The 26247-nt window shown below is 39.0% G+C and overlaps 2 protein-coding genes across 2 annotated transcripts in view; one reads left to right on the top strand and one right to left on the bottom strand.

The window, feature by feature from the left end:
- sr (stripe) overlaps positions 1-26247 on the bottom strand; it is a 55528-nt gene that overhangs the window by 22918 nt on the left and 6363 nt on the right. Inside the window, exons 2-3 of the mRNA XM_070207690.1 lie at positions 25075-26067; positions 24879-25010 (exon numbers count right to left, since the gene is read on the bottom strand). Of these exons, the coding sequence (XP_070063791.1) occupies positions 24879-25010; positions 25075-25702 (760 nt within the window). The 5' untranslated portion in view covers positions 25703-26067. The remainder of the gene's footprint in view (positions 1-24878; positions 25011-25074; positions 26068-26247) is intronic.
- The window catches only part of Rim (Rab3 interacting molecule), a 277876-nt gene continuing 266922 nt past the window's right edge, over positions 15294-26247 (top strand). The window contains exons 1-2 of the mRNA XM_015172013.3: positions 15294-15549; positions 15619-16729. The gene's annotated coding sequence lies outside the window, so the exon portion shown is untranslated. The remainder of the gene's footprint in view (positions 15550-15618; positions 16730-26247) is intronic.

Below are 26247 nucleotides of genomic sequence, written 5' to 3'. Positions count from 1 at the left end.
ACAAAGAGTATGCTAGCTTTTTTATAAATTAAATGTTTGGAAGCTTAACTATAAATTATGTTAGCTTCATTTATTTTATATTCATATACTTTTATAATCTGATAATTAACTTTTGACAAGAGTATCTTAGTACATTCATAGATACTTTTATATTTTGAGAATTAACTGGATCCCTTTTGGTTTTCCAAACTGGAAAAGAGGTGTTTGACCATAACCCTTCATTCTAGGGGATTGCAAAAAATCATATAAAATATGGCTAACGTATAATGACAATTTTCAAAGATACTTTGGTATCTACAGAACACCCTCAAGGTGAAATTATTTTTAGGCATTTAAGCATATTTTTAATTTCCCACAAGTTTTTTTCAAACATTATTTATGATTGAATAAAAACTATAGTTATTCATTTTAATTAAGCAACAAATAAGTGTATGCAAACTTCAACATTTCAGGTTTTATTTTTGACTTTCAATCTTTTATAATTAGATAATGTGACAAATGCGCTGAATGCGCTGCTTTTCCGTTTCACACATACGAATTCTTAAGAGGTGCATATATAGAATGTGCTACAATATATTTATTTATTTTTTTTATTTTGAATACCCCGCCATAATGTATTTCGATTGATGATCACCTAAATGGGGCTATAGTATCTCTAGCCACTGCATGGATACAATGAGTTTTCCTCTATTTTCACAATGAATTGGCAAATCTGGTTACGTTTCGCAGGCAAAGCTTATCGCTTATCAGTTGCCAATGCACGTCACAGGCCGAGAAACAGTTGGAGTTGGAAATACAGTTACAGCTAAAGAGATATCGATAAGCATATGATAGCGTCACATTGTGCGTCAATCGGGCTACAGTACATAGATACATTTGTATCTATGTATGCCAGGCGGCTAAATTTAGTTAGGCATGGATATGTATGTACATATATACATATATATATATATATATATATATATATATATATATATATATATGCATGCTTAATATACCTATAGATACTCAGCTATACGTCCGTACGTATATCATTTGATTAAAAGGCAACTCGCTGGCGATGGAAGGCGCTTTGAACGGCATTTTGACAACATTTTGGAGGTAGCGGCATCTTCTACTTAAAATCCATGACACACTTCCGCAGCGCCAAGTTACATCATTAATTTTCCCCCGTGCTCCATATGGCTGGCTAATGCTTTTCCATTTGACAATGGGCCTGGCCAGAAAGCGGTGAAAACCGTCAGATACACACAGAGAGAAACAAATTTTTTGTCGTGTTTGCGACGCGTTGTTGCCATTAATTTTTGGTATGCCCCGTTCCGAGTATCTGCTTGTAATTTTTATGTTCGCAGCGCTGTTCAACGCCCGCCTCCCCCACAAACGGAACACATCCCAAAGATACTTTTGTATCTGTATCCGCATGTGCATTTGTTGCTGTAGCTGTGGCTGTGCTGTATCTTCGACTGATCTGAAGTGTGTCACGTACTGTTGAACTTTTGATTTCGTTTGTATTTTTATTGATTTAGTGCCCCATTTAGCAGTCGGCTATTTATAGGACCCGAAAACTAAACTAAATTCGTCCAAAAAATCCATGACGTGCTCCGATAATTGCAAATACTGTATACCCCATCTAAATTTAGACGCTCCAGACTGAACGGTACACTATAGTTAGAATCTGTTTATTTGTTTTTTTGCTCATGTGGCCGCAATGGTGTGGGTGGGATTTTCGTGTCTCTGAAGGAGCAGCGGCTACTACGTCATTGTTGTTGTTTGCGTATTCGCGAATCTTTCGGCTGAACTTGGCGACGTCAGCCGCGTAAATACCTTGTGGAAAAGCATTTTGTTTATTATCAACAGCTAATATTCATTACGTGAAACGTTATAAATAGCTGCGCATGTTTTAAATTTAGTCGGCAGCATATAAAATTGGGCAAAGATGTACACACGAAATATTCATATCTGTATTTGATTTTGGTTCTTATATCTTTTAGATGCGCTGTTAACGCGTCGCTAAGCCAAACAAATCGCAAAAAACTCAACCAAAATTTTTTTTTTTTATTATTATTCTTTTTATTTTATTTTCTTTTTTTTTTTTTTGTTATTTGGCTGTCCAAAAGTGTTGCTCCTCTGGCTAATACTTGTAGAATTCCCCAATTCTCTAGTTGCTTGTCATTTTTCATAGCCCAAAGTCGCGGGTTGACAGAGAGTCGGGCGAGTTTGGGGCGACATAAATCCCTTCAAATGCCACGACATGTAAATATCTTTAAGAGGCGACGCGACAAGCACAATAACAACAACAACAACGGCAAGATCTGGAAGAAGCAGCAGCAGTAGGAAAACGAAGTCGCAGTGCATCGCGCATATATACAAAATAATTTCATTCTATATGAAAAATGCAAAGTGACAACATAATTCGCCAGTTTATCATAATCAAAATACGCCTACATTGTTCGCTGGATGCATAATGAAAGCGACAGGCGAACACTTTACAGCCATACTCCAACAACAACAACAACAACAAAAGCAGCAGCACACACATGGAACAATGACACAGACGAGTGTCAGGCCAAGTGGCGAAAATAACTTCAAATAGTTTTGGCCTTCTTTTTTTCGTTTTGGCTTTTGCTTTTAATTTTTGTTGGCCAAAACACGAAATTTCTTTTTCGGTCCGCCAAGTTGCATTTTAGATATTTCCCCATTCCAGACTTTTGGCATTAAAAATGTTGCAAACAAAAATCACACGGCAAATTAATGTTGAACACGTAGAAAAACACTTTCGTAATGCGATCAAATTAATCAAATTTAATGCATTTGATACTAAGTGAAAATCTTTGCTGAAGCGTACAAACATCTAAAATTAGTTTAACAGATTTGAAAGTTTAAAGAAAAAATCAAAACAATTTGCGTGCACAGTATATGAGAGTCAAAATGTTTCTATTTATTTATATTTAAAATATTATTTTTATTATAAAATTTGTATTTGAATACTTAAAGGATTAGATTGTTAAGCCCTGAACCCATTAAACTTGTATAAAAAGGGTATATTGTAGGAGGAAAGAGTTTCCGACCCCATAAAGTATATATATTCTTGTTCAGCACCAATATTCGAGTCGGTCTAGGATATCACAACCTATAAGAGCTAGAGAGATTTTAGATGTAGGTGCTCCTAGTGCCTGCGCAGATCGAGTTTGTTTCCAATAATCTATCATTTGCCCTGTTTCCAAGTAATCGATAAAAATCGATAACGACATCCTGTTTTTTGGGTAGTTTTGGTAAATAATAAGAGCTAGAGTCACCAAACGTAACATGTAGCTTCTAGAATAGTATATAAATTCTCATTTGGTGTTGGAAGAAGAGGGTTCAGTCATATGGGTCACTACTGTATCGATTGATTGGATTCAAGGCTGCTTGTGCCTTTGCATATCTTCTGTTACATTTCTATAGTGGAGTTGAAAGATTAAAAGGCTGTCTGAAACAAACACCTTCTATCATCTTTCTGTCTTCTTTTCCAACCCTATTATTAATTTAAATGTCGATATCTTTAAAACTAATCAGTTCGCATAGAATCAGATGGACTATATCAACTCGGCTAAATGTATATGAGTTTATACTATATTGTAATAAAATGAAATATATATAATCGATGTGGTAGATATGTCTCCGAAATTACAAAAGGGTAAAAATAGTAGAAAAAAAAAAGTTCCCAAAAATTTCACAACAGAAAACATTTTTTTTGCTAGTTTTATATGGCTCGCTCTTGATTCTTGATACTTAAGCGTTAGTCACATGACATGCTCATGAGTCTGGCCGAAATGAAATGTCAAGTGCTTAAATTCATAAAATCCAAGCATTTTATTTGCTTTGGCAACGAATATACACAATAAATTCGTGTGGCTTAAAGGCAAAAACAACACATACAAGCAAGAAGAAAAACGGGTCAAGAGACAAAAAGCTTTTGGATGTGGTACGGGTACGAGCTATACAAGTATATTATACAATACAATTCACAAAAGCCCAATAACAAAAACCCAAAATCGAGCGATAAACGTTCAACCAAATTTGGTCAAAAGTAGGCACCACAAATTTTGGGGCATTTTGTTGCTTCTCTTGTTTCTCCCTTTAGCTGTGGTTATTGTTGTCGCCGTCGCTATTCTCTTGTTTGTTGCTTAAGTCTTAACCAATTTTGGGCAAACTTTGTGATTTGTGCTTAATTGCGGTTTCATTGGGTCGCAGCTCCAAAAATGGCAACATCTGTTGCCAGCCACGAAAACAAGTTAATAATTTCATGGGGGCCCGCTTAATCATCAGATGCGGCCGGCGGCAGCCACGACGTGTCGCTGACTATTTTTAACTAATTTCGCCATCCACAATGTGAGGGGATTTCAGTTAAAAGCGTTCACACAGCGTACTCATATTCTAAGACAATTAGTTGCCAGCAGTTGCAAAATAAAACTATTGGATGCAATTTTTAATTACTATTTGAAATTATTATTTTTATAAATATCTTATTGTGTACTCAATAGAATATAATTTAATAATATTTAACAGTCAAAACTAAACAGCATTGTTGATTGAGCTTGGCTTAAACCAAAACAACTATATTTTACTTATGATTTTTTAAATAATGTTTTTTCAAGGCAAAAGGTTCAATTTCAAATTCATTGGTTGGTTATTTTATTTATTATTATTCTCGATCCGTAACACTTTTATCTTTTTTCTCGACCATTCCCTTCCCTTACTGTCGTTACTCTGTCTGACCGTCTGGTTTTGTCTTATATGCCTTATTTTATCGATGTATGTCTATCGCTTTTATATATGTATATTTTTTTTGGTCATACTAACCTTGTTAGCAAATTGAAGGTTAAATTTAAAATGTTTATTCTAAGCCTTTACAACACTTAATAAATTTTTGTGTTAAGTTATTGCATAATATTGAATAAGCTTTTCTAGATTCAGGATGTTCCTTTTAACTCTTTGGAACTTTATAATTAGAATTATATTAAAACAATTTTTGTGGGTTTTTAATTAATTAATTGTTTGTAGGTGTTTCATAATATTGAAAAAGCAATTAGCTTAAATTTTAATTAAAAATCAATAAATAAATAAATATTGTATAATGAAAATCAAAGCTTTGTTGAGTTCTCTTAATTTTGTTATTTTAGGCACGCCACTAAAGTAATCTTTTTACACAAAAATCAAAATTTAATTTTAGTTTTTAGCCTGTGCAAGATTTTTTATATCTGAAATATTTAAAACTTTATTGCATAAAGCTTCTCTGGTGTCGTTCGATTGGGTATGTAATACTCTTGGTACTGCTTCCCATTCGATTTGCTTCGTTTCGAGCCGGTTTATTTTTAGTTACTAAGTACAATTGGCAGCTTACATACACCTAATGAAAATTTATGGGCCGCATCATTTTCATGGCTTTTCCTGCGTCAGAGTGTACTACAATAGCACAACGTTGGGGACAAAATAACCGGCGTTAGAAAAAAGTCCACCTGTTGTTGAAGTGCCGCGGAGTCAAGGACACGGTGGCTTTCGTCACAGCTCAATGTCGCACATGCATGCACACACACACACACACACACGAGCGCGTACACACACAGTGGGGGGTGGCAACGCAGGCGCGCTGTTAAGTATGCTACGATTTTTATATTCATTCATAAAAAACGGGCGGCAAAATTTACGCAAACAACCATTTGGGGTGGGCATTTGCCAGCGCAGGGCGGCTAAAAGCCCAGAAACCGGCAATTTTAGCTCCATCGATTTTTTTGTTGTGAATCACAACAATAGAGAGAGAGAGATAGAGAGAGAGGGAGAGAGGGAGAGAGAGAGTCCGATAAAGAGAGTGTGCAGAAGCGCACCAGAGTGCAGAGTGAAAGTTTCTCTCTGCTGTTCTGCCTTTCTCTCTCTCTCTCTCACTCTCTCTCTCTCTCTCTCTCTCTCTCTCTGTCTATCTCTCTGTCTCCCCTTGACTTTGACTTGCACGAAGAGTTCAGTTACAAACAAAGTGCAGGCTGGGAGCAGGGGCATAGCTTGTCGCATTGCTGTGACGCCTTCAAAACCGGTGCACATTTATCATCGCGGCAGTCAGTCAAGCAGCCAGCCAACCCGATTTGTTCAGGTCTCGCCACGAAGGCGTTCAAAATTAAAAGTCGCTCAACTGCAGCAACAACAACAACAACTTTAAGGCGATTGCATTGCGCAAATGCGAATGATATTAAAATGAAAAGTTTGCCAAGTAATAAACTGATAAAGAGGCGACGTCTGCGCCGTCTGACGGCGACATATCGCAAAGGTAACTTATTAAACAACATGGCGCTGAATCTTAATGAACAACTCAAGGCACAGGATACCATAACTATGTCATGCAGTTGGACATGCAGCTTAAGAAGAACTAAAAATGTCTAACACATTCAAATCCAATTGCTTTGTAGTAAAATCTTAGCTGCGGCATTCAGGTTTTAGTATCTGTAACATTAACTTAACATCAGGATAAAAGTGTGTGAATGCAAATATGAATTATTCCTTGAGTATTTAAAATATTTATTTACTATGTTTTATTATCAATTTGTGTTTTCTGTTTTTATCTATTTTTCAGTCATGTATTAATCATTTTTAACTTTCGTATGATCAATAAGTATATAAATAAATATTTGTATTAGTTCAGTCTTCACAATTAGATCTGAGCTTAGTTCTGCAATTACATTTCAATATCGGGCATAGTCTGCATTTCATAATACTTTCAGACAACATTCACAATGTCGTGCTTAAATAACTTTGTCCAATATATATATATATGATCGTAATTTAGCTGCTTGACGGTTGACGTAGAGCAAAGACCTAGATCCACGTCATACGCATCATTTAATTATGCCTTAAATGCACAATTGACAATGTTTCTTCAAAATCCCAAATATGAGAGTATTTAGTTAACTGCAGCAGTAAACATCTTTGTACAAACCCTTTATTGTACAGTATTATTATCATTGTTATTATTATTATTATTGTATAATTGTATCTATGCTCAGCTTCTTAGAAAATTTTCCCCATTAACCATGAACTTCAAGGCTCGAACCTATTTAGATCTGACACGGCTTGTCTCCTTAAGTAGGTCATTGTCTATATTATTAAAGAATATGGTTTATAAACTTACATTTATCATAGACTTTTAAGTTAAGACAAACATTCTTTGCCACAATCTGGTGAGGATTCGAACCCGAAAACCAAACGAAAGGCAGCTAATCCTAAATTGTATACCATTGAGCTCCACTTTCTCAATTGAAATCTTGCACTTTAATGCAAAGTGCAAACAAACTTCGACTTGTTGAAAGATGCATTTCGCTTGCAAATAAAAACTAAACAAAATATACGCACAAATATTGCGATCCAGTTTGTTGTTGTTGTTGCTGTTGTTGTTGCTGTTGTATTGTGGCTGCCTCGTTGCAGCAGATAAATGTAAATTATTATGTCGTAAATTTGTTGACTGCCATGTTGGCCCGACTCTTCTGACAAGGGGCCCCAACAATGCGCCAGGCGTCGATTTGCACGGCATGAAAAAAATACAAATAAATAAAATGAAAAGCCACGAAAATGAAAAAAAAAAAAAAATGGCTTATAAAATGGCTTGATTGAGTCGGTGCCTGCGGCTATGCATAATGCGCCTAAAAAGGTATATATATATACATTATGTATAATATAAAAATAGTAAATAAAAGGAATTGAGCTGTGGCGAACCGGATGCGATAGGCGTGCAACAGCAGCAGCAGGCCGCATGTTGTTGATTTATTTGTGCCGGCACACGACCAAGCGACGACCACGTCCAAAACGATGGGCGACAAATGACACGCAGAAAAGTGCAAGTTACGCTGGGCGGCAGCGGTAGAGGCAGAGTCTGGCTAAGCATATCTGGCTAATACGTGGGCCAAATCGAACGGCAACGAGGCGTCCCGGCTTGAAGCGCGTGCCAAGAAACGCCCAGGCATAAAGCACATTCTAAACTATTTGCGCTAAGCCTTCTGCTGCCCTTGAACTAAGTGCCGGCAGCTGACCGACATTTTGGCGGTTCAGGTGGGTGGACATAATGCCGGCCGGCCGGCCGGCTGCCAATGTGTGTGTGTAGGCATTTGTGAAAGAAAAAAAAAATAAAACAAGCGCAAGCACACAACAAACAACCCCCGCAAAATTCGCGACCAGACGCGACGACGCGACGTCAACAAGCGTCCCCTACACTTGTCGATGCCAAGAGAGCACGCAGAATTTCTCAAACAAGTGTGTGTGCGTGTGTGTGTGTGTGTGGAGGTGATGGTGTAGGAGATTGTGGTGACGTGATCCGGTCGCGTGCCGCTTTGTCCTACACACAGCCAGGTGGGGGTCAGTCAACTAAATTGAACCGATCACGCTCCAAAAACAGATCGCAAACTGTAGACTGTAGATCGCAGACTGTAGACTGTAAACTGGAGGCGTCCATTTAGCTGCCACGCGACTCGGTTGCCAAATTGGTTAGCCAAGTGGGCTGCACTTAATATAAGTACCAGTGCACAGTTTAGTGGCGATCGGTTGATCGTCTAGCCTGTTGCCTGGGTGTGGGAACCGTTCGCACTTGAAATGCATTCTGAATTATGGCACATAAATTTCACACACACACACAAACACATGCACACGCACACAATGTATGCACATCTCTGAACGCCCACCTCGAAAAACAAAAAAAAAAAAAAATAAAATAAATTACGTAAAAACTATGCATATAGAATGCTTCGTACCCAGAACACCGATCGACTTTAATTTAATTAGCTGCGCGTGCGACGACGCCGATCTTCAGGTTGCATGCCTCAGTGGATGCCCGGTTGCGTCGCATTATTTATGCGTCGCCTTCTTTATGGCTTCCCATATAAATTCTCATTCTGCCTGTCATCATTTTCGGGTGCACTCTCTGGCGCTGCGTACATTTCGCTTTTGCATTTTAAGCTCGTCGGAACCATAAACTATGCGAGTCCACTTTAAGATCTTACAAGCATATCGCTACATAACAAGATCATCATTTTATGTGCAACAATGTTTACAATTCTTCATTTTGGATGGATTACTAAATAGACTATTGACTTTTACTGTTCCTTTGTGGTCTGGCATTGTTTTATATAGTTTTTTGAATACAAACTTTATTATTGTTGTTCATATTTTTAAATATGAGTAGCCAATTTAATTACCTCCCGTTTCTATTCTAGGATTGCAAGCGCCTTTGCGGTTCTTTCGTTGCTTGTAATTCTCATTAAGTTAAAGCAATGATAACCAGAAAAAAACCTTTTACTCAACGTGAATCTAACGTTTGTGTGAATTGTAAGCTTGGCTATAATCGCTGAATAATATATGTTGTTCATCTTCGTCTAGTTTGTAAAAATAATGTTAATTTAAATTTCAAAATAAATCGTTCGTTTTAGGCATTTTAGGATTTTTCTTTCAGAATTGGACATGTTTTTCTAAAGTTTGTTATTTTATTAATTTATTTACCATATTAATCATCTGTTTATTGATTGAAGTCTGCGTTTTAAAACTATTTCTCTTTAAAAAGTGTGTTTGTTTATTTTTATTAATTAAAACCAATAAATCAGTTCTTTATTGAGTTATTATTGATTTAAAACTGTCTAAAACACTTTTCTAAGATATATAATCATTTTTATTAATTAAATCAATTTTTTCAGATCAGCAACAATCAGATCTTTATTGCTTTAAAAGTGTGTTTTGAATCTTTTATTCTTTTTGATTTAAATATAATCATTTTAATTAATTAAAACCAATCTTTCAGATAAACATTAATCAGTTTCTTAATACTTTGTTTAGTTCCAGTCTTTCTCTCTAATTTAATATGACAAATGGGTTGTCTTTTTATGAGGTAGACAGCCTTGTAAGCATGTTGATCGATTTTCGCAGCCATATTTAATTGGCTGTTAAGAATTTCCTTTTCATTACAGCTAGACAGGAAATGGAATTACAAATCAACCAATCGGACAAGCAACCAGCAACAAGCACTTGACCGGGTCACAAAGCTGCTCAACGGCTCGACGGATCAGCGCTTGGATCTTGGGCTATAAATCCAAGTATCTGTTGTTTCTTATGTAATGGACGCCCACCCGGCAAATGTCTTTGGCTGTAATAATTTATTATCACATTCACGGCTTGGCCAAGTCTAGCAATTAATAAGAAAAGTAAATAGGGAACGCGATGCGATGCGAGAGGTGCGGTAAATCGACAAAATTAAATGAATGAATGAATCAACAGGCAACAGGCAGCTGACACTGACAAGGCAAATGTCAGAGAGACGCGGCTACCAAAGCAGAAATCATCAATGAAAACGGCCAGCTTCTAGCCAAGTCTGTGAATGTATCTCTATGTAACTTTGTGTCTATCGTCGTGTGTGTGTGTTGGCGTACTAGAAGGCAATCGGCAGCTTTTGACTTAGCAAAGCGTTTGGCAATGCAGAAATCGAATTAGCCGCAACATGGCGCACGACAGCACCAAGTAGTTAGACTCGCTGCCGAGCTGCGTATCTTACAGATACTTTTTGGCGTGTGGGCTGCGGTCAGTGCGTAGGCAGCTGCTGTTACCAGCGGCAGCGACAACAGCAGCACCCTGTATCTGTATCTGTATCTACGCCGCAGCATAATGAAATTCAACAATTTATTGCAGTTACCGCATTAATTTGTTGTTGTTCTTGTTGTTGTCTGCCGCGGCCGCTTGGCCAAAAAAAAAAAGGCAATACAAAAAAAGAAAAGTTTTTCATTCACAAAACGGCGGCGGTTTTATGCAAATTGACCGCTGGTTTTAAACTTTGTTGTGCAGCAGCGACGCCAACTGCGACTGCAACTGCCACCGCCACCGAACTGCGACTGCGACTGCGACACACTTGGCAAGCGATGTTCAGTGATTGCAACAGCGACAACAACTCAACCGCCATCAATGAATGGAACTGTGCCTGCCCTGCGCCAGGGCCTACGTGCCGGCTACGTGATGGCATCAATTATATTATAATATACACTTTTACATTAAGGGCATGCTGGCAATCATATAAGACGTAAAGAGTGCGTGTTATCGATAAATGCTGTTATCGATCAGTGAGCGTTGATAGATTAATTGTGCAAAGAAAGAGAACTCAGCGCACTTTAGATCGGTAAATTTAAGCATTAATTTCTTTGTTTAGAATAAGTTACTCTTTAAATAGTGAGCACTAAAAAGCGAACACTATGCTGCTGCAAAAATATTGACTATAATGCAATCCATTTTAACTTGGAATAAAAATACAGTTCAGTTGTCTTAAAGCTCGCAAGGGCTTTAAAATCGATTGACCCAATGGATTGCCCTGTAGCTTGTTGAGCTTATGTATTGTTGTTAATTAGTCTTAAAGCTCTCAAGAGCTTTCAAAATACTTCTAATGCTGGTACTACTTGTGCATATTGAAGCTTTTACGAGCTTTCACTTGCTCTTTGATAATTGATTATTCTTGAAATATATTAAAGCTTTAAACTGGCGAACCCTTCAAAACTAAATATGTTCTATATTTTAGATTTTTATTGATTTTATTTCAATTTTCATTTGTATTGGCACAAGACCTACTATTTTTAGAAGTTTTGCCTGCTTGAGAGCATTAAAATTTCGACTCTGTTTTTAGTTTGGCCAACATTTTGATGTTGACTTTTGCATTTTGCATTTGCATACGCATTCGCATTTATTTATTTAAAGCATTAAGCAAAGACACAGACACACATGTTGTTGCTGTTGCTGCCGCTGCTGGCGACATGCAACAAATGTTAGACATTCAATTTGTTGTTGACACTTCATTAGCAAACAAAAAACTGGGTTAAATGCTGCTAAAATTAAGCGATGCAAACAACGCACCCGAAGATGCAACCAAAGTTGAGCTGCAACAGCGAACGGCGGCCCGGCAACTCGAATTGGGAAGCAGCTGGCGTTGGGGCTGGGGCCGGAGCTGGCGGAGCCCGCAGCTTAACCTAATAAAATCAACGAGCGGCTTTTGGTGTTCGGTTACAGTTTCGGCCAAGATATCGCGCCAGCTGAGGGCCGGGCACGCGCGTGCCTGATGAGCTTGTTTTTTATGAATGAAATAGTAAAAAATAAGAAACCGAATGCGCCCACGTTGTGCGCCACATGATGAAATCATGAATGAATGAAGATCTGTGGACCCCGGTGCCAAAAGGGCACGGGCAGACGTGGGCAGCAAATGCAAATTGATGGCCATGGCTAAGACGCAGTTGCGTCGATGCTCATCGCTCGTCTCCATTAGCCATGCACACCGGAACCGCATTAGCATGCGGTTGATGACGATCTTCGAAGCTGGATGTGGAAGACCGGAAAGTGCCAAAGCCAGAGTTTAGTGAATGCTAACAAATTAACTGTCAAATGCTTCGACATCATTTGATGCATTCAATGAAAACATTTCGAAATCTTTGCTGCCCATTTCTATTTTTCCAATGAATGCATTTTTTGTTATCTCTCAGCTTTTTGTTCAGCTAGACGCAAGCTCCATTGCCGTGTGGAAAATTATCAAATCAGCGGGCCGCAGTTTTCTTTGTATGGCACAATATCATATTTCAAAGATTGTCAACGGCTGTCATTGTTGCCATAGAAACTGTTCTAATATTTTCAGGTCGTTAGAGTTTAGTTCAAGGTGTCACCTATTGTAGATCTCGAGGGCATTAATAGTTAAATATTATGTGTTCCCGTTTTCGAAATCTCCCATGACATGTGACATTAAAGTTTAGAGAAGTATTTGAGCTATTTATGCAATCAATTTGTTATTTTTAACATGGCTTCAGTGATTTTCATAACATACACATAGGCAATATCAAGTGCATATAATTTGTATAATAGCCTCTCTCGATTAATTGATAAGAATTCTATTTTTATATGCAATCAAACTAGGAAAAGATTGTGTTGACTTTCAGAGTCGGATGCACCGATTGTGATATGATTTTATGATACCCCGTTAAATGTTTGCTAGAGAGATAAAAATCGATTCGAAAACCATATTGCTTCCATTAATTACAACATTAAAAACGCTAAAGAAAGAACATTTGGTCTATAGCATTCTCCTTTACCAGAGACTAATTAAGTTAATTAGATATATTCAAAAAATCCCCTAACTTCTATGCATATAATCGAAAGTCTGATCTGGGTAACCGATCTTACCCATCTATTCTATTCAATATACTATACTATTTAGTTATATCTTAGGGTTTGGGCAAATTGAGCTATAAGGAGAGTTTACAATCCCGCACAAGCCTATCTAAATAACTTAATTACGGAATACTTTACACGTATATTGCTTGTTGTTGAGTTCAGTCCGACAATGGCTTTGCAAATTGTGTGTTTTTTATATTTGTTTGTGTTTTGCTTGGCTTTCAAGTTGCTGTCAAGGCGCTGGCTAAATTCAAATTCTCACACAGCTGGCGGGCATTACAAGTTTATAGCTGCAACCGCTGCAACCACAGCCATGGCCAGGCTGACGTCATATATGCATAAAAGCGGCGACGATGACATAAATTGCATTTGAATATTGGCCAACAGCAGAAAAGCATAACTGTGCCCCGGCTGTTTTTTTTTATATATATATTTTTTTTTATATATATATTTTTTTTATTATTTTGTACCAGTCGCTTGTCACGAGGCGAAGTCAGCGCCAGCGTCGGCGTCGGCGGCGTTGATCGATTTTCGGCATGAAAAATGACAAAACTGCAGTTTTGGCAGCGAACGCTGCGCCTGCGCCCTGCCAAAAAAAAAAGAAATATTGAAAAACGTTTAATGAATGGGGCGCAGCACAAATGCAGCAGACGTCGCTGTCGCTGTCGCAGTCGCAGTCGCAGCACACAACATCCGCTGTCGACGTCGGCTGCAGCGTCAGTTGTTGTTTTCGGTGCTGCGCGTGGGCAGCTTCATTCATAACCAAAATGTTTACCGCTGAATGAATTGCAGTTTTGTAGCGCTTAGAGCGCGTGGTTTTAGGCCAAATAACGGCACAATACGAAACGCCCGCCGGCTGCGGCAGAGGAGCTGCCAGCGCACAAGGAGCTGCAGGAGCAGCACGTAAACCACATGCAACTGCAACAACACAACGATGCGCTGATTGGAGCCCGAAACTCGCTGGCGATGGCGATTTACATAAATCAGCTGCAAATTTGTTCCACTGTTCAAATGCAATGTCGCCGTTGTCGCCAAGTGCGAGCGAGAGGTTCGAGGAAGTCACAGCAGCTTCCACAGCGCGCAAGCACAAGCGACAGCGACAAGTCAAGAGCAGCGCACAGGGTGCGGCGGGGGACAGTATGCTTTTGTGTAGCCAAAGTCAACGCGTGTCGGCTTAGAAAAACTCACAGTTGTAGCAACTGGCGCAGCGATCTTTTTTTTTTTTTTTGGCTTTTTATTTATTTTTTATATTAGTTTTGCGGGGGCCGCTGCCAAAGTAAGTAGCTTTGTGTAGTTTTGTTGGCTGCTGTCGTCGTCGTCCGACTTGGAAGTCGGAGTCGTTGCGATTTGGTGGCCTGATTGCATTTGTTGTTGTTGTTATTCATATGCACGTGTGTGTGTGTATGTGAGGAGAGGATGTGCTGCGCAGTATGTATGCAGTGCGGGCAGTAAACGGCTTTTGTTAATGGACTACCGAATGCGATTGTTTACCCAACGAATGCTTAATAAATTGATTTTGATTGCGTGCAGTACGCTTAAACAATAAACGCAACTACCTTATTTCTCTTTTATTTTTATGTTAAGATGATTGTTCGCGAGGCTGGCAACACCGCTCAACTATGCAGCGATCTGGCAAACTTCAATTTTGGCATATAAGTAGTATTTTGTCGCCATAAATCAGGCCACACTGCAGTGTGCATTTTCCGAATGTTATAAATCACGACTTAATTATAATGAAGAAGTAAAATTGAAATAAAATAAAATCTTGCGTTTCACTTTAAAGAAATCAATAAAATTATGCACCATATAGTTTTAAACATTATCATAGATATATGTTAAGGTACTCGCCGATTTTTCACTGTGTACGTAATTAATGCAGAATGAATATAATTGTAGACCAAAGGAAAATTATTTTTGTATACATAGGAAATTTACCAGCAACCGTTTTGTTAAATATGAATCTCAAGTAACAATTTGTAAATGAATATTTACTGAATATCCTGCAATTTGGCAACGCCTGACAGCTTAGTCGCGATCTGGCAAGCTCCAATTATTTTTGACTTTATTTTGTCGCCATAAATGGGGCACATTTTTTTTCAAGTGAGCGTCAATTTGTCGTGTGTGAAAATTTTTTTAAGAAATGAGTTATAAAAAGCATAAAAGTTTATATTTTAAGGAGTGAAAAGTGTAAAATACAACGTTAATATGTGGTGAAAGTAGCGTGCGTATGTTTTTTTTTCTGTTTTTGGTAGTGTGCGCAGTTGCGCCTTGTGGAGCTCTGCCCTAATGAAAAGTGCATACACATGCATACATACTATGCATATGAAAGTACGGAGGAGTGTGTATAGATTTAAGGTATTGCCTATATACTTGAGTATTGTGTCTTATATTAATTAATATACTAATAATTAAACGTGATTTCAGGTTTTGTGTTGTGAATCGCTGCTTAATCAGCCGCGCTGCACTTTGAGGTTAGAGCTGAACAGTCAGGTGCAAGCCGAACGTGGCGGAAAAAAGTGAATATTAGGTTAAATTGCCGAAGTCAGCCACAGAAACGTATTCATATATGTATACACGGAGAGCACTTATCCCATTAGCAGCACTAATTAGCATGCTTTCTGTTTGCTCAGTCACAAATCGTCGCATCATTCAACATTGACAGCAGGAAAAAGACAGTTTTTGGCTTTGTGTTAACGATATGTACAGCAGAAACTTGGCAACCGCTGCTGCCTTCTGCTCCAAAATCAACGCAATCCCCCCTTTTGAATACATATGTATTATAATTGTGCATATAGAGATTTCTGTCAAGTGTCATGAAGGGGATGCGGGCATAAATCATGGACACGTACACTTGAAATTGTCAATGCGCCAGAAGAGCTGGGAGGCTTTGGTGGGGTTTGCTGTTGGCATGATGAAAATCTTGGCCGTTCCGAACGAGCCAAATGGCTTCGAACCATGGCGATCTGTGGCGCGCATGAGCTCATTAGAAAATATGCGCGTAATTTGTGAGTCTCTTTTTTTGGCAGCCATGTGGCTATTTTTGTATTGGCCCGCAAGCTGGCTGCTGTTGCTGCTGCTTTATTAAAATATGTCAAGTGGTGGACAACAAGAGCAATCGCAGACCGAGGGAAACGCACTTGAAACGCGGCTACCAGCATTGACCACCAATCAAATCTCAGCAACGGCGGCTCCTCCAAAGCGGCACTAAAAAAGGCAAAGCCAACTGAGTGGGTCGAAAGCTGCGCGCGCGATACGCCCACCCAGCAAACTGACTGGAAAAACAATAACAAAAAACTTCAAATCACGCAACAACAATACATACTAACAACAACAACAACAAACAGAACAATAAACAGCATAAAGTTGATGTAAATTATTTGACTACCAAATTTAGTTGGAAATCTTGTGATCCGCCAGGCTGCCCCTCTTTGATATACACTTGCTCAGGCGGTGAGTCCTATAAGCTAAGCTATTCAACTTGTAGGTACAAAATAAAAAAAAAATGTGTATAAACAAAGGGACAACGGACCTCGGGGTAAGTGAAGTCATTTTGTTATTCGTTAATAAATTATGTTTGTAATTCAAATGTATATAAATTTAAATTCGAAATGAACATTTTAATAATATATAATATGTAACATAATAATGTAATATCTTAGATGTTATAAATCTCTTAATATTTTAACATTGCTTGATTTAAAAAAATTAGTTTTTTGCATGATTTCTATCATGTCTATTGAATTAAATCTTTTGATGCACTGCTTATACCCTGAATAATAAGGGTATAATGTATTTGTGCATGTCCGACTAATTAAAACTATACTTATTCTTGTTCAGCATCAATAGCCTAGTCTATCTAGCCATGTCCGTCTGTCCGTTTGGCTGTCCGGCCCTCCATTTGAATGAACGCAAGCATCTCAGATCCTATGAGAGCTAGGGACTTGAAATCGGGCATGTACGCAGTACGAGCTAGTTTCCGATAATCGATAACTTGCCCCTTTTCTAGTCGATCGATACAAATTGATATCGTTATCCTGTTCACCAAATTTGATATGTAGCCTCTTGAATAGTAGATATATATCAGGTATCTTTCATTTTAAAGCGCGAGCAGCATTTGGTGTTGTAAAAATATCAATTTAATATATTATTTGGCATAACATATTTCGATAAAACAAATAATTTTGTTGCTTAAGACTATCGAACAAGTCAGATACTTATTTGAACATAATACTTTTATAATAATTGGTGCCGTATCGCATTATAAACAGCGTATTAGATCTTCGTCTAAATGTTATGAAGAGTCATATTTGTCATATTTGTGAAGCGTCTTCGTGGCCAAGAGGCCAACAGCCCACGATGGTGAGCGGTCGAGCGCTCTAGAGTAAAGCGGTGAAACGAACGGACTTTTGAGCAGTGACTGACATTTCGCCTCAAATCTCAAATGTCAGACAACTGTGGCACTGACTGTGACTCCAACTCCGACTGCGACTCCGTCTGTGGCATGACAGTTCAAATGTGCACGAGACCATTTTGTTGATTGTGCCATTTTTGGCTAGCTGAGATGGTTTGTGCGGGTGGAGTGGTGTTTCGGGGTATATAGGCTTTGCACTGTATGAATATCCATTGAGCTTGTCAGGCGGCCAAGAGCGTGATGAAGTGCAGCTGAAACTGGCGCTCGACTCGAGCTCAATCTGAAGCCCTCAGTTTGTTTGCACTGCCACACATTTGAAGCGCTCTCTCTGAATGAGAGAGAGATAGAGATTTGTTTTAGTTGTTGTTGTTGTGGTGGGACCGGAAACCCGCTGCGACAGCCTATAATTTGCAAATTTAATTTGCAACACACGCCAACATGTGACCCCAAAAAACTACAAAATGTTATAAATAATATGCAGTTGCAATTGCCAGTTGCCAGTTGCCACTTAGTAGTTGCCAGTTGGAGCTGTGCTGGTAGGTGGCGTTCGGTGGCTTACCTTAAACTAGAAATGTACAACTTATGAATGGAGCTGCGGCTTATGAATGAAATTAACTCGGATACAAGTCGAGGCTGGTCGGTGCTGGTCTGGGCTGGGGCACACATGTATGTCTCTTGTTCCATGTTCGATTGCTGGCAGCAATTTTTTATGCAAATCCCAAAAAGATTTTGTGGTTTTTGCAAATGAAAATCAAACAAATTTCAATGTAGTTTATTCGCTGCTTGCTTTAATGATTGTTTGTGGCTTTCAGATATGTTTTTTAGTTTGTTATTTGTTTTTGGCTGTGATGCGTGGGTCGCTACCAACTTCTATCAAAAGGCGACGGCGCCAACAGGTTAAATACAAAAGCGTGGGCACATCTTTCAGCTGATGCTTATCTCGAGTAGCTAAAAAGCAAGACAGTGTTTATCACAGATAAACCGCAACCATTCATATATTTTCAACTAAGATCTGACCCATTGAACAAAAAAGCAAATTTAACTTTGGTAAACGGGTTGTTTTTGTTCTGAGAATATTTTATATAATAGCTGCTACTGCCCGGACTTTTCCGTAAAACGTTTTGGGCTAAATAATTGCAGATATTACCTTAACACTAAGTACACGTGGATTGACATCTACCCCTATTGCTCTCCAGTTCTATTTAAAAATTTGTCTTAAGTGCATCGCAAAAAGAACCAGCTGTTGGAATCAAGGGTTTCCCCTATGTTAATCTTGCGGTTACAATCGTGACGCTGAATAATAAACTTTCGTTAAGTTCGTTTATTTCGCCAGTCAAGAACGTATTAAAACAATTCGCACAAAGATCTTTGGAAGTGGATTTGAAGCAGATCGGATGGTTAGCAAAAAAGTTTCATACAATCTTTGGGACTTTTGCACACATTTTATGCTAATGTTGCATCATTTTCAAATGTTAAAAATGTGGGTTCATATGAGAAAACGTACTGGCAACATATTTCACATTCGCTACCTTTGAACTGTTTGTAATTCTTGTTGAACTTTTCACTGCATAAGCACATTTAACTTAATTTATTATATCAAACGAAATATCAAGCTTGAAGGTCCTTCAGTCAGTGTACCGTGAGGATTATATTGCATAACACACTACTTAAATATATTTATAGAATATTATTTTTCTTTCATTGCAAATAATATGTTAATTATTATAATTGTTACATATGCAAATGATTATTCACTTCCATATATTGTTTTCTTTTGTGGGATTTACGGCTTTCACTCTAATTTAAGTTGACTTTAAAATATGTGTGCTTATTAGAAGGCTTGCAGCTTCCGTAGACTGAACCCACAGACAATTTTATGTAAACATACTCGTATGCAATACTGTCCTACTCCATAGACAACTTTTGGCTCCTGAGCTGAGACTCTATTTTTAGCCACATGATGTCGACGCGTTCACTTTGAAAGCCGTTAAAGCGATACACAAATTATAACTTAAGTTAAATGCAAACCACAGAAACCAAAAAACTGCCCACGTGCTGCGGTTTTCTGATCTAAACATTTGATTTAATTCGATTGGACCAGTCGCAGATCGGACCGCAGACAGACTTTGACTACGAGGCTGGCGCCAGTTTCAATCTTAAGCAAACAGGTGACAATGCACAAAAAAAAAAAAACTCAAGTGTGAAAAATGCACGACTAGCAGATATCCTGTTTAAATGAATGTGTACAGTATATTTTATATATTTTAATATGGTGGGAAAGTTGATTGTGACGTACCTAAGAATTTAAAGAGTATTTTTGAATACGAGGATGACTTGAAAATATGTGTATAACTAAAAGCACATATTAATTTATATTTTCTGCAATTGGCTTTTATTATCTTCAAGAAGTGCGTCTGAAAGGGGTCTTACATCAAATTTGATCAATTTTGTGAAAATGGGAAGAGTTATCGAAAAAATAATAATTAAGTTATGTGCATAATTAACCAAATATAAGCATGCATTTGATTCCCTCCGAGATGTTCACAAGAGCAACTTAAATATACCCTTTGTTTTCCATTGAATAAGTATAGGGTATACAAATATATTAAAAAATATTGAGAAAAATATATATATAAAACATGCCCAATAAATCCATTCGTGGCACACTTTTCCAGCCCACATACAAACTATGCAAATAAACTTTGATCCAATCCGTATTGCGGGTCAAATTTATGAGCTCTTCAGGTTCATTATGCCTGATGATAGTGTTACCGGTGGGTCTGCCTTTGATGAACTGTGACAAATCTGTGCAGTTTGGCAAGTCTGTCGCTCAACAACATTCAACTGCAATTCATCAGAGCCGCATTGTGCCACCAACAAAGCTTTGAGCCGGCAGCAAACGCCATTCAACATTTGCCATGTAAATGGCAATTAAGTTGCCCGCAACTGCGTCTCGTGAGGTCTCGTGAACTTGTGAACCACAGCGAAAGCCGCACTCACAGGCACAGAAACAGCCAAAGCCACAGTCACAGCCAAAGCCACACGGCCAAAGGCAAAGGCATGGCCAATTCACATCATCAGCGAGTCCACGTTTGCATGGACTAGAAGAAGGAAGTCTGCAGTTTCCTTAGCTCATTTCCATTTGCCAAGTCGTCTCTCTCTTGCTCTGCAATTAATCGCCGCTCAACTGGCGCACTGATTGCAATTAATCTTCATTAAAGCTGTGGTCCGTCTGGCAATCAGAGGCGGCTGATTCGGCAGCGGGGTGGGGCAGCATGTCCTTTGGCCCAAAGTGTTTGACATGGCGAGCGAAGCAGCACGCTTAGATCCTTACAAACCAATTTGGTGATCATTCGTGAGGTGTTGTTGTCACCAAACAACAGCAGCAACAGTCGCAACTGCAACGACGACAACACCAACCACAACAACAACAACAACAACGTCCAAGTGACCGCACAGCAATCACCTTAATTAAACATTAGGCAAGCCTCACTGCCTGTGGAGTAATGGAGGGAGGTAGGGAGGGAGTTGTCTTGCCTGTGCCTGTTGTGGTGTGGTCCATGTCAGCGATTTCCGTTGCACAAGGCGCAAAGGTTGCCCCAGCGTCGATTGTCGCTTTAATTATACCCTGTGCCCATTAAATCGTCAAAGAGGGGTTTGATACAATTTGCATTTTTCATTTGTTCAATATAAATCGATAAATATTGATTTTCGAGACTCGTATGTGAGCATGTCCTTGAAATGTTAAAAGCAAGAAATATACAAATTATGATGTACATTCTTTCAGTCGATTGGCAGAGATTTCAGGCTCCTGCTAAACTAAGCACTGCTCGTATATTATATGGCAAAAAGTCCTGACTTGTAATAATGGGAAAGTCTCTGTCAATGGAATATTGGCAACTGGACATAGGGCATCTGGCTGTTGTTGACACTCATCTAGGGCAGTCGCGTTTTCTTTTGCAGTTTTCTTGGCTGTTGCTTCGTGTGGCTGCCAGTTGCCAGTTGCTGTTGCTGTTGCTGTTGCTGCTGCGGTGTCAACGTCGTTGACAAACGCTGAAAGGCTTTGTGTGTGATTTTTCATTGGAAACGATCACCCAGCTTGATTTTCACATAAATATATACACTTATTTATATATATTGTTGTGTTGTATATATATATAAAACGGGTCACGTTATTAATTGGTAAACCTTTTGGCACAGCGCATGAGAGAGATAGAGAAAGATTTATGAATATTGATTGCAACTGAAGTGCAACAGAATGTGGCAGCAGTGACAGCAACCACTGTGGCCATGGCCTGTCTGCCTGTTGCTCAGATTGAGTCAGCTTCCTGTCGATTAGGGTCACTCAGCTGTGTGACTACTGTGGCTGCAATTGCTGCTGTTGCTCTTGCTGATCGGTCAGCCGGGGTCATTTCCTGGCTAATTAGCTTTGCCATGAGACAGAAGCAGATTTTTTGTGTTCTTGCTATGCCCCTCGGCGCCGCATTTGCTGCTCGATTCGACAATTAAGCGCCGTCGCGTATTTATGATATTAATTAATTAAGGCAATTTGTGTGCATCTTGGAAATAAGACTACTTGACAGCAACTTGTCTGCCTGTCGCTTGATCAGTCAAAGAGGGTGAACAATATTGAAACCATAATCCGAATCAGAATCAGTCGCAATAAGCCAATTAAATAACCTTGTCGAGAAATAAGTGTGCAGAGCTAAAGATTTCTGTGCATAATATTGCACGTGTTTTAATTACAATTGAATATGAGGAGAAATTATGTCAAAGGTCGTTTTGAAGACGAACGAAAATTTAACACAAATCGCTGAAACTTGTTTTCATTAAGTTCTTATGCAGAGATTTGAAAATAAGTTTGAAGTAAATCGGATAAAACTTAAAACTTCACCAAAAAAACTCTTTCAATCGCATTCTCCACCGATGAAGCTTGGATTCTGCGAAAAGTGGCGTTCCACATTCCAAATGATTTTTCGTGTAGATCCTTGGAAATAAATTTGCATTACTCAACAAATCTTAAAGCACCATTTCCACCAAGGGCAATGGATTGTCCGAAAAGTTTGAGATACCCCTAAAATGTATTTTAACAAAGATCTTTGAAAATGTGTAAAAGGCCGGTCGGATGGTAAACAAAACGTTTTTCGCGATTTTTCCACACATGCGGGTGGAATCTCCCGAAACCCCGTCGTAACGGGCACATTCATCACATTACGTAATTACAGTTAAAATTTCAGATTCCAAGCTCCGACGTGGGCTGTGTTTTATATATAGAGATATATTATGAGCAGTTAAGTTGCTAGATCGAATTATTATCATAGCTATAGTCTATGTATACTAAATTTCATTTCATAAATTACAAACTAGGAACATGAACTGTTGCAAAGTATATCACGCTGTCTATAAACAGCTCTATGATAGTGAAGATCATATTGTATGCACATTCCGGTTCGATCTTTTCACGATAAAGAGCCAACATTGACACACTTTGGGTGGTCTTGGCGCTGACTTAATTTTGGCAAACCGCAAAGGCGACCAAACCCAAATGCGGCAGCGACAGACGAGTAATCGATGGAACGTGTGACGGCAGCGACGGCAACGGCAACAAAAACGTCGCTTGAATTGCAATTGGCTCGGAGAACGAGCGGGCGAACAAGATCGGGGATCGGGCCATGAACAGACCTGGGCCAACACCTGTTGCCCATTGCCATGGCGAAAAATTAAAATTTACAGAAGATACAATTCAAAAAAATAAAAACGAAAGGGCACTGGGGGCCGATGCGCTGCATCATTTGTAAATTCAATTTCAAGTTTTTGGCAAAGTTTCAAAAGAGTCGTCGACTCTATGAGAAGCGAACGCGTCGGGCGCCGGAGGCGATCCATTGAAGGCGCCGTCAAAAATTACAAGCGAACTGCATTAATGTGCGCAAAAATGTATATTTATTGAGCTATTACACACGGAGACACACAGATCTAGAGAAGCGACAAGGAGTGCTCGGGGGCTATATATATGTATATTCGCACAACTCTGCCTGTCAGCTCATTCATAGATTAATTTTGGCAATTTATAGCCGCTTTGATAGTTTTGAGTAACTGCACTAATGGACAGGGGATATGCAGACAGGCTACAGCCACAGCGACTTTGCTTGTCGCCAGAGAATTATGCAATGAGACAGCCAAATATACGGAGCGCCAATAAAGTGCGATGCTGCAACACACAGAGAGAGCGAAAGAGAGAGAGAGGGAGAGAGAGACAAACGGAGTTTGTTTATGAATACACTCTATATAAACGGAGTTCGATTGATTTTGCTTTTAAGTTCTGAATAATGTATGTTGAATGTGTAAAATGAAATCAGTAAGCACTTCTTTAAAATGTTTACGAATTCTCTAAAGAAAGTGCAATAAATTGCCGACAATCCTATGAAGCTCGATAATATCTAAAATATAGAAAAAAATACTGATGATAATATATTTTGTGTTTAACAAACAATTTCTACAAAATATTTGATAACAGAAATTATTCTGCACATGTAAATAACATACTACTGAATTAGTTTTAACCAAGAACCCAAATGTGGATATGAGCTCTAACGTAGAGAATTCTGCCGACCTAACCTAAACCAATATATGATTCCAGAAATTGTTATCTGGCAAGATTCTGGTAGAGTTTATATTGAGTTTTATTGAATAAATTGAAAAGTAAAAGCTTGCAGCAATTCTCTTTTCCAACATTAATTTTTCTTTGTTCAATACTTAACATTGAATTCGGATGTTGTGTTTTTATACTTATAGATATATAATCCCAAAGGTTTTTTCATATCTCAACTATAGTCCGTAAAATATAACTTCGAGGATTGGGCAAAGCTAGTTAGTTTGCGTAAAGTATGCTAATATATACAGTTGGCAATTCATGACTATGGCTGGATCTGGCTGTCTTCCATATTAAATATTTTCTTTGCTTATCTAGTTTTTCGCTGCTTTCGAAGCTTAACTTAGGTGTATTTACTTCTTAAAAGTAATCTTTCTCTATCTCGAATCAGTTTTTGCAATTGTTAGAGTATATTACAACTTCGACTTGAACTGCTTTCGACGCGTCTTATTGCATTTTCGAGTTGGCAGCACGTATCTGGCAGATATAATTATGAATACGTACACGATGTCTATGACAACTATTCACACTCGACTGGAGGTAATTAATAATTGAACTGAGCATTTGTTGAGCAATGCTTGGGTGAGGGGCGTCTGCTTTATAATATTGGATTGGATGACTCACCTGCTCCATTGCTGCCAAACCAAAGGGCCACGAGGTCCTCGCTTGGCGGCGTGTGATGATAATGGTTCCCGTACAGATAAGGATTCGGATAGTCGAGCAGAACGCGACGCGAGGCAGGCGAGGATGTCTCAGCTGCGGAGAAGAGCGCAGAGATCAGTATAGCACCACAACTAATCGTCTAGTTGGCTGGACTTACCCTGCGCTAATTGGGCGGCATAATCCGATGCCTTCTGTAGATTGATGCGTGGGCGCGGTTTGGCAAGTGACTGCAGTTGCTGTTGCTGCTGCTGTTGCTGATGTTGATGTTGTTGTTGTTGTTGTTCCTGATAGGTATTAGAAACGTTTTGGTTTGCGGCCGCTGCGGCCGCCGCTGATGAGTCCAAGAGTAACTGTTGCACCTGCAAAATATCCACGTACTCGTCGAGCTCCACGGAATGGGCGGCAGAATCTTTGTCAGCAGTGGAAGACTGATGCAGGTAGCTGGCTGTTGCCGGTGCAGCGGCTACTCCACCGTTGTTGCTATTGTAGTAGCCAAAAGCAGGAGCTGCTGCGGTTAGGCCGGGCACTGCAATGGGTGGCGGTGCGTGCGGTGCGGCAAATTGCAATGGATTGCGGCTAAGCGGGGTTGTTGGCGTATTAAGCGAATCCTGTGAAGTGGTCGGAGTAGGCGGCACTAGTTCTAAACCCGATGCAGGCTGTGTAGCTGTTGGCGCTGCTGCTGCTGCTGCTGGCGGCGACGGCGTGGCTGTGCTTGTGGTCGTCACTGCTGTGGAATGCTGCTGGCTGCTTATCACATCATTCTGTCGCCTCATTGTCAGCAACATTTTTGTGACTGGACGCGTTGTTGACGAGCGAAAAGCAAACCCAAAATATTGAAATTAAAACGAAAAAGAAACTGAAACCGAAACCGAACGAAAATGAAAAACGGAAATGCATCAAAGGATTTGACTCCATTTGTTTGGTTGGGGACACCTGTTGTGTTGTTTTTTTTTTTTCAGCTCACGAACTGACACACTGTGCTTAGAGATTTGAGCACTTTCTGCTAAGCATGTTTTGATTGGGTTTTCATGAAAGTTTTTTAATTTTTAAGTCGTTTTGCATCTGATTGAACTCTTTGTCAACAAATCAGTCTTTAATTACGGTTTGTTCTTGATATTATGTTAATTCACTGAATGATTGATGGATTGACCTGAAAGATGGAGAAGACAAATTTGTATAAATCTTAAATCCTCAGTTTTGTTTGTGGGATTAAAGAAATAATTTGATTTAACCCTTTGCTCAGCTCTTTTACTTTTCATATGGGATTAGTATTGCATTTTATCTATCCCATCCTCCATAATTACCTTTTTTATGTATATTTCGGTTTGCA

This window comes from Drosophila virilis, chromosome 2 (assembly GCF_030788295.1).
Source record: "Drosophila virilis strain 15010-1051.87 chromosome 2, Dvir_AGI_RSII-ME, whole genome shotgun sequence".
NCBI classification, from domain to species: domain Eukaryota; kingdom Metazoa; phylum Arthropoda; class Insecta; order Diptera; family Drosophilidae; genus Drosophila; species Drosophila virilis.
The sequence above is the reverse complement of the archived record's forward strand: the minus strand, read 5'-3'. Positions and strand labels throughout refer to the sequence as shown.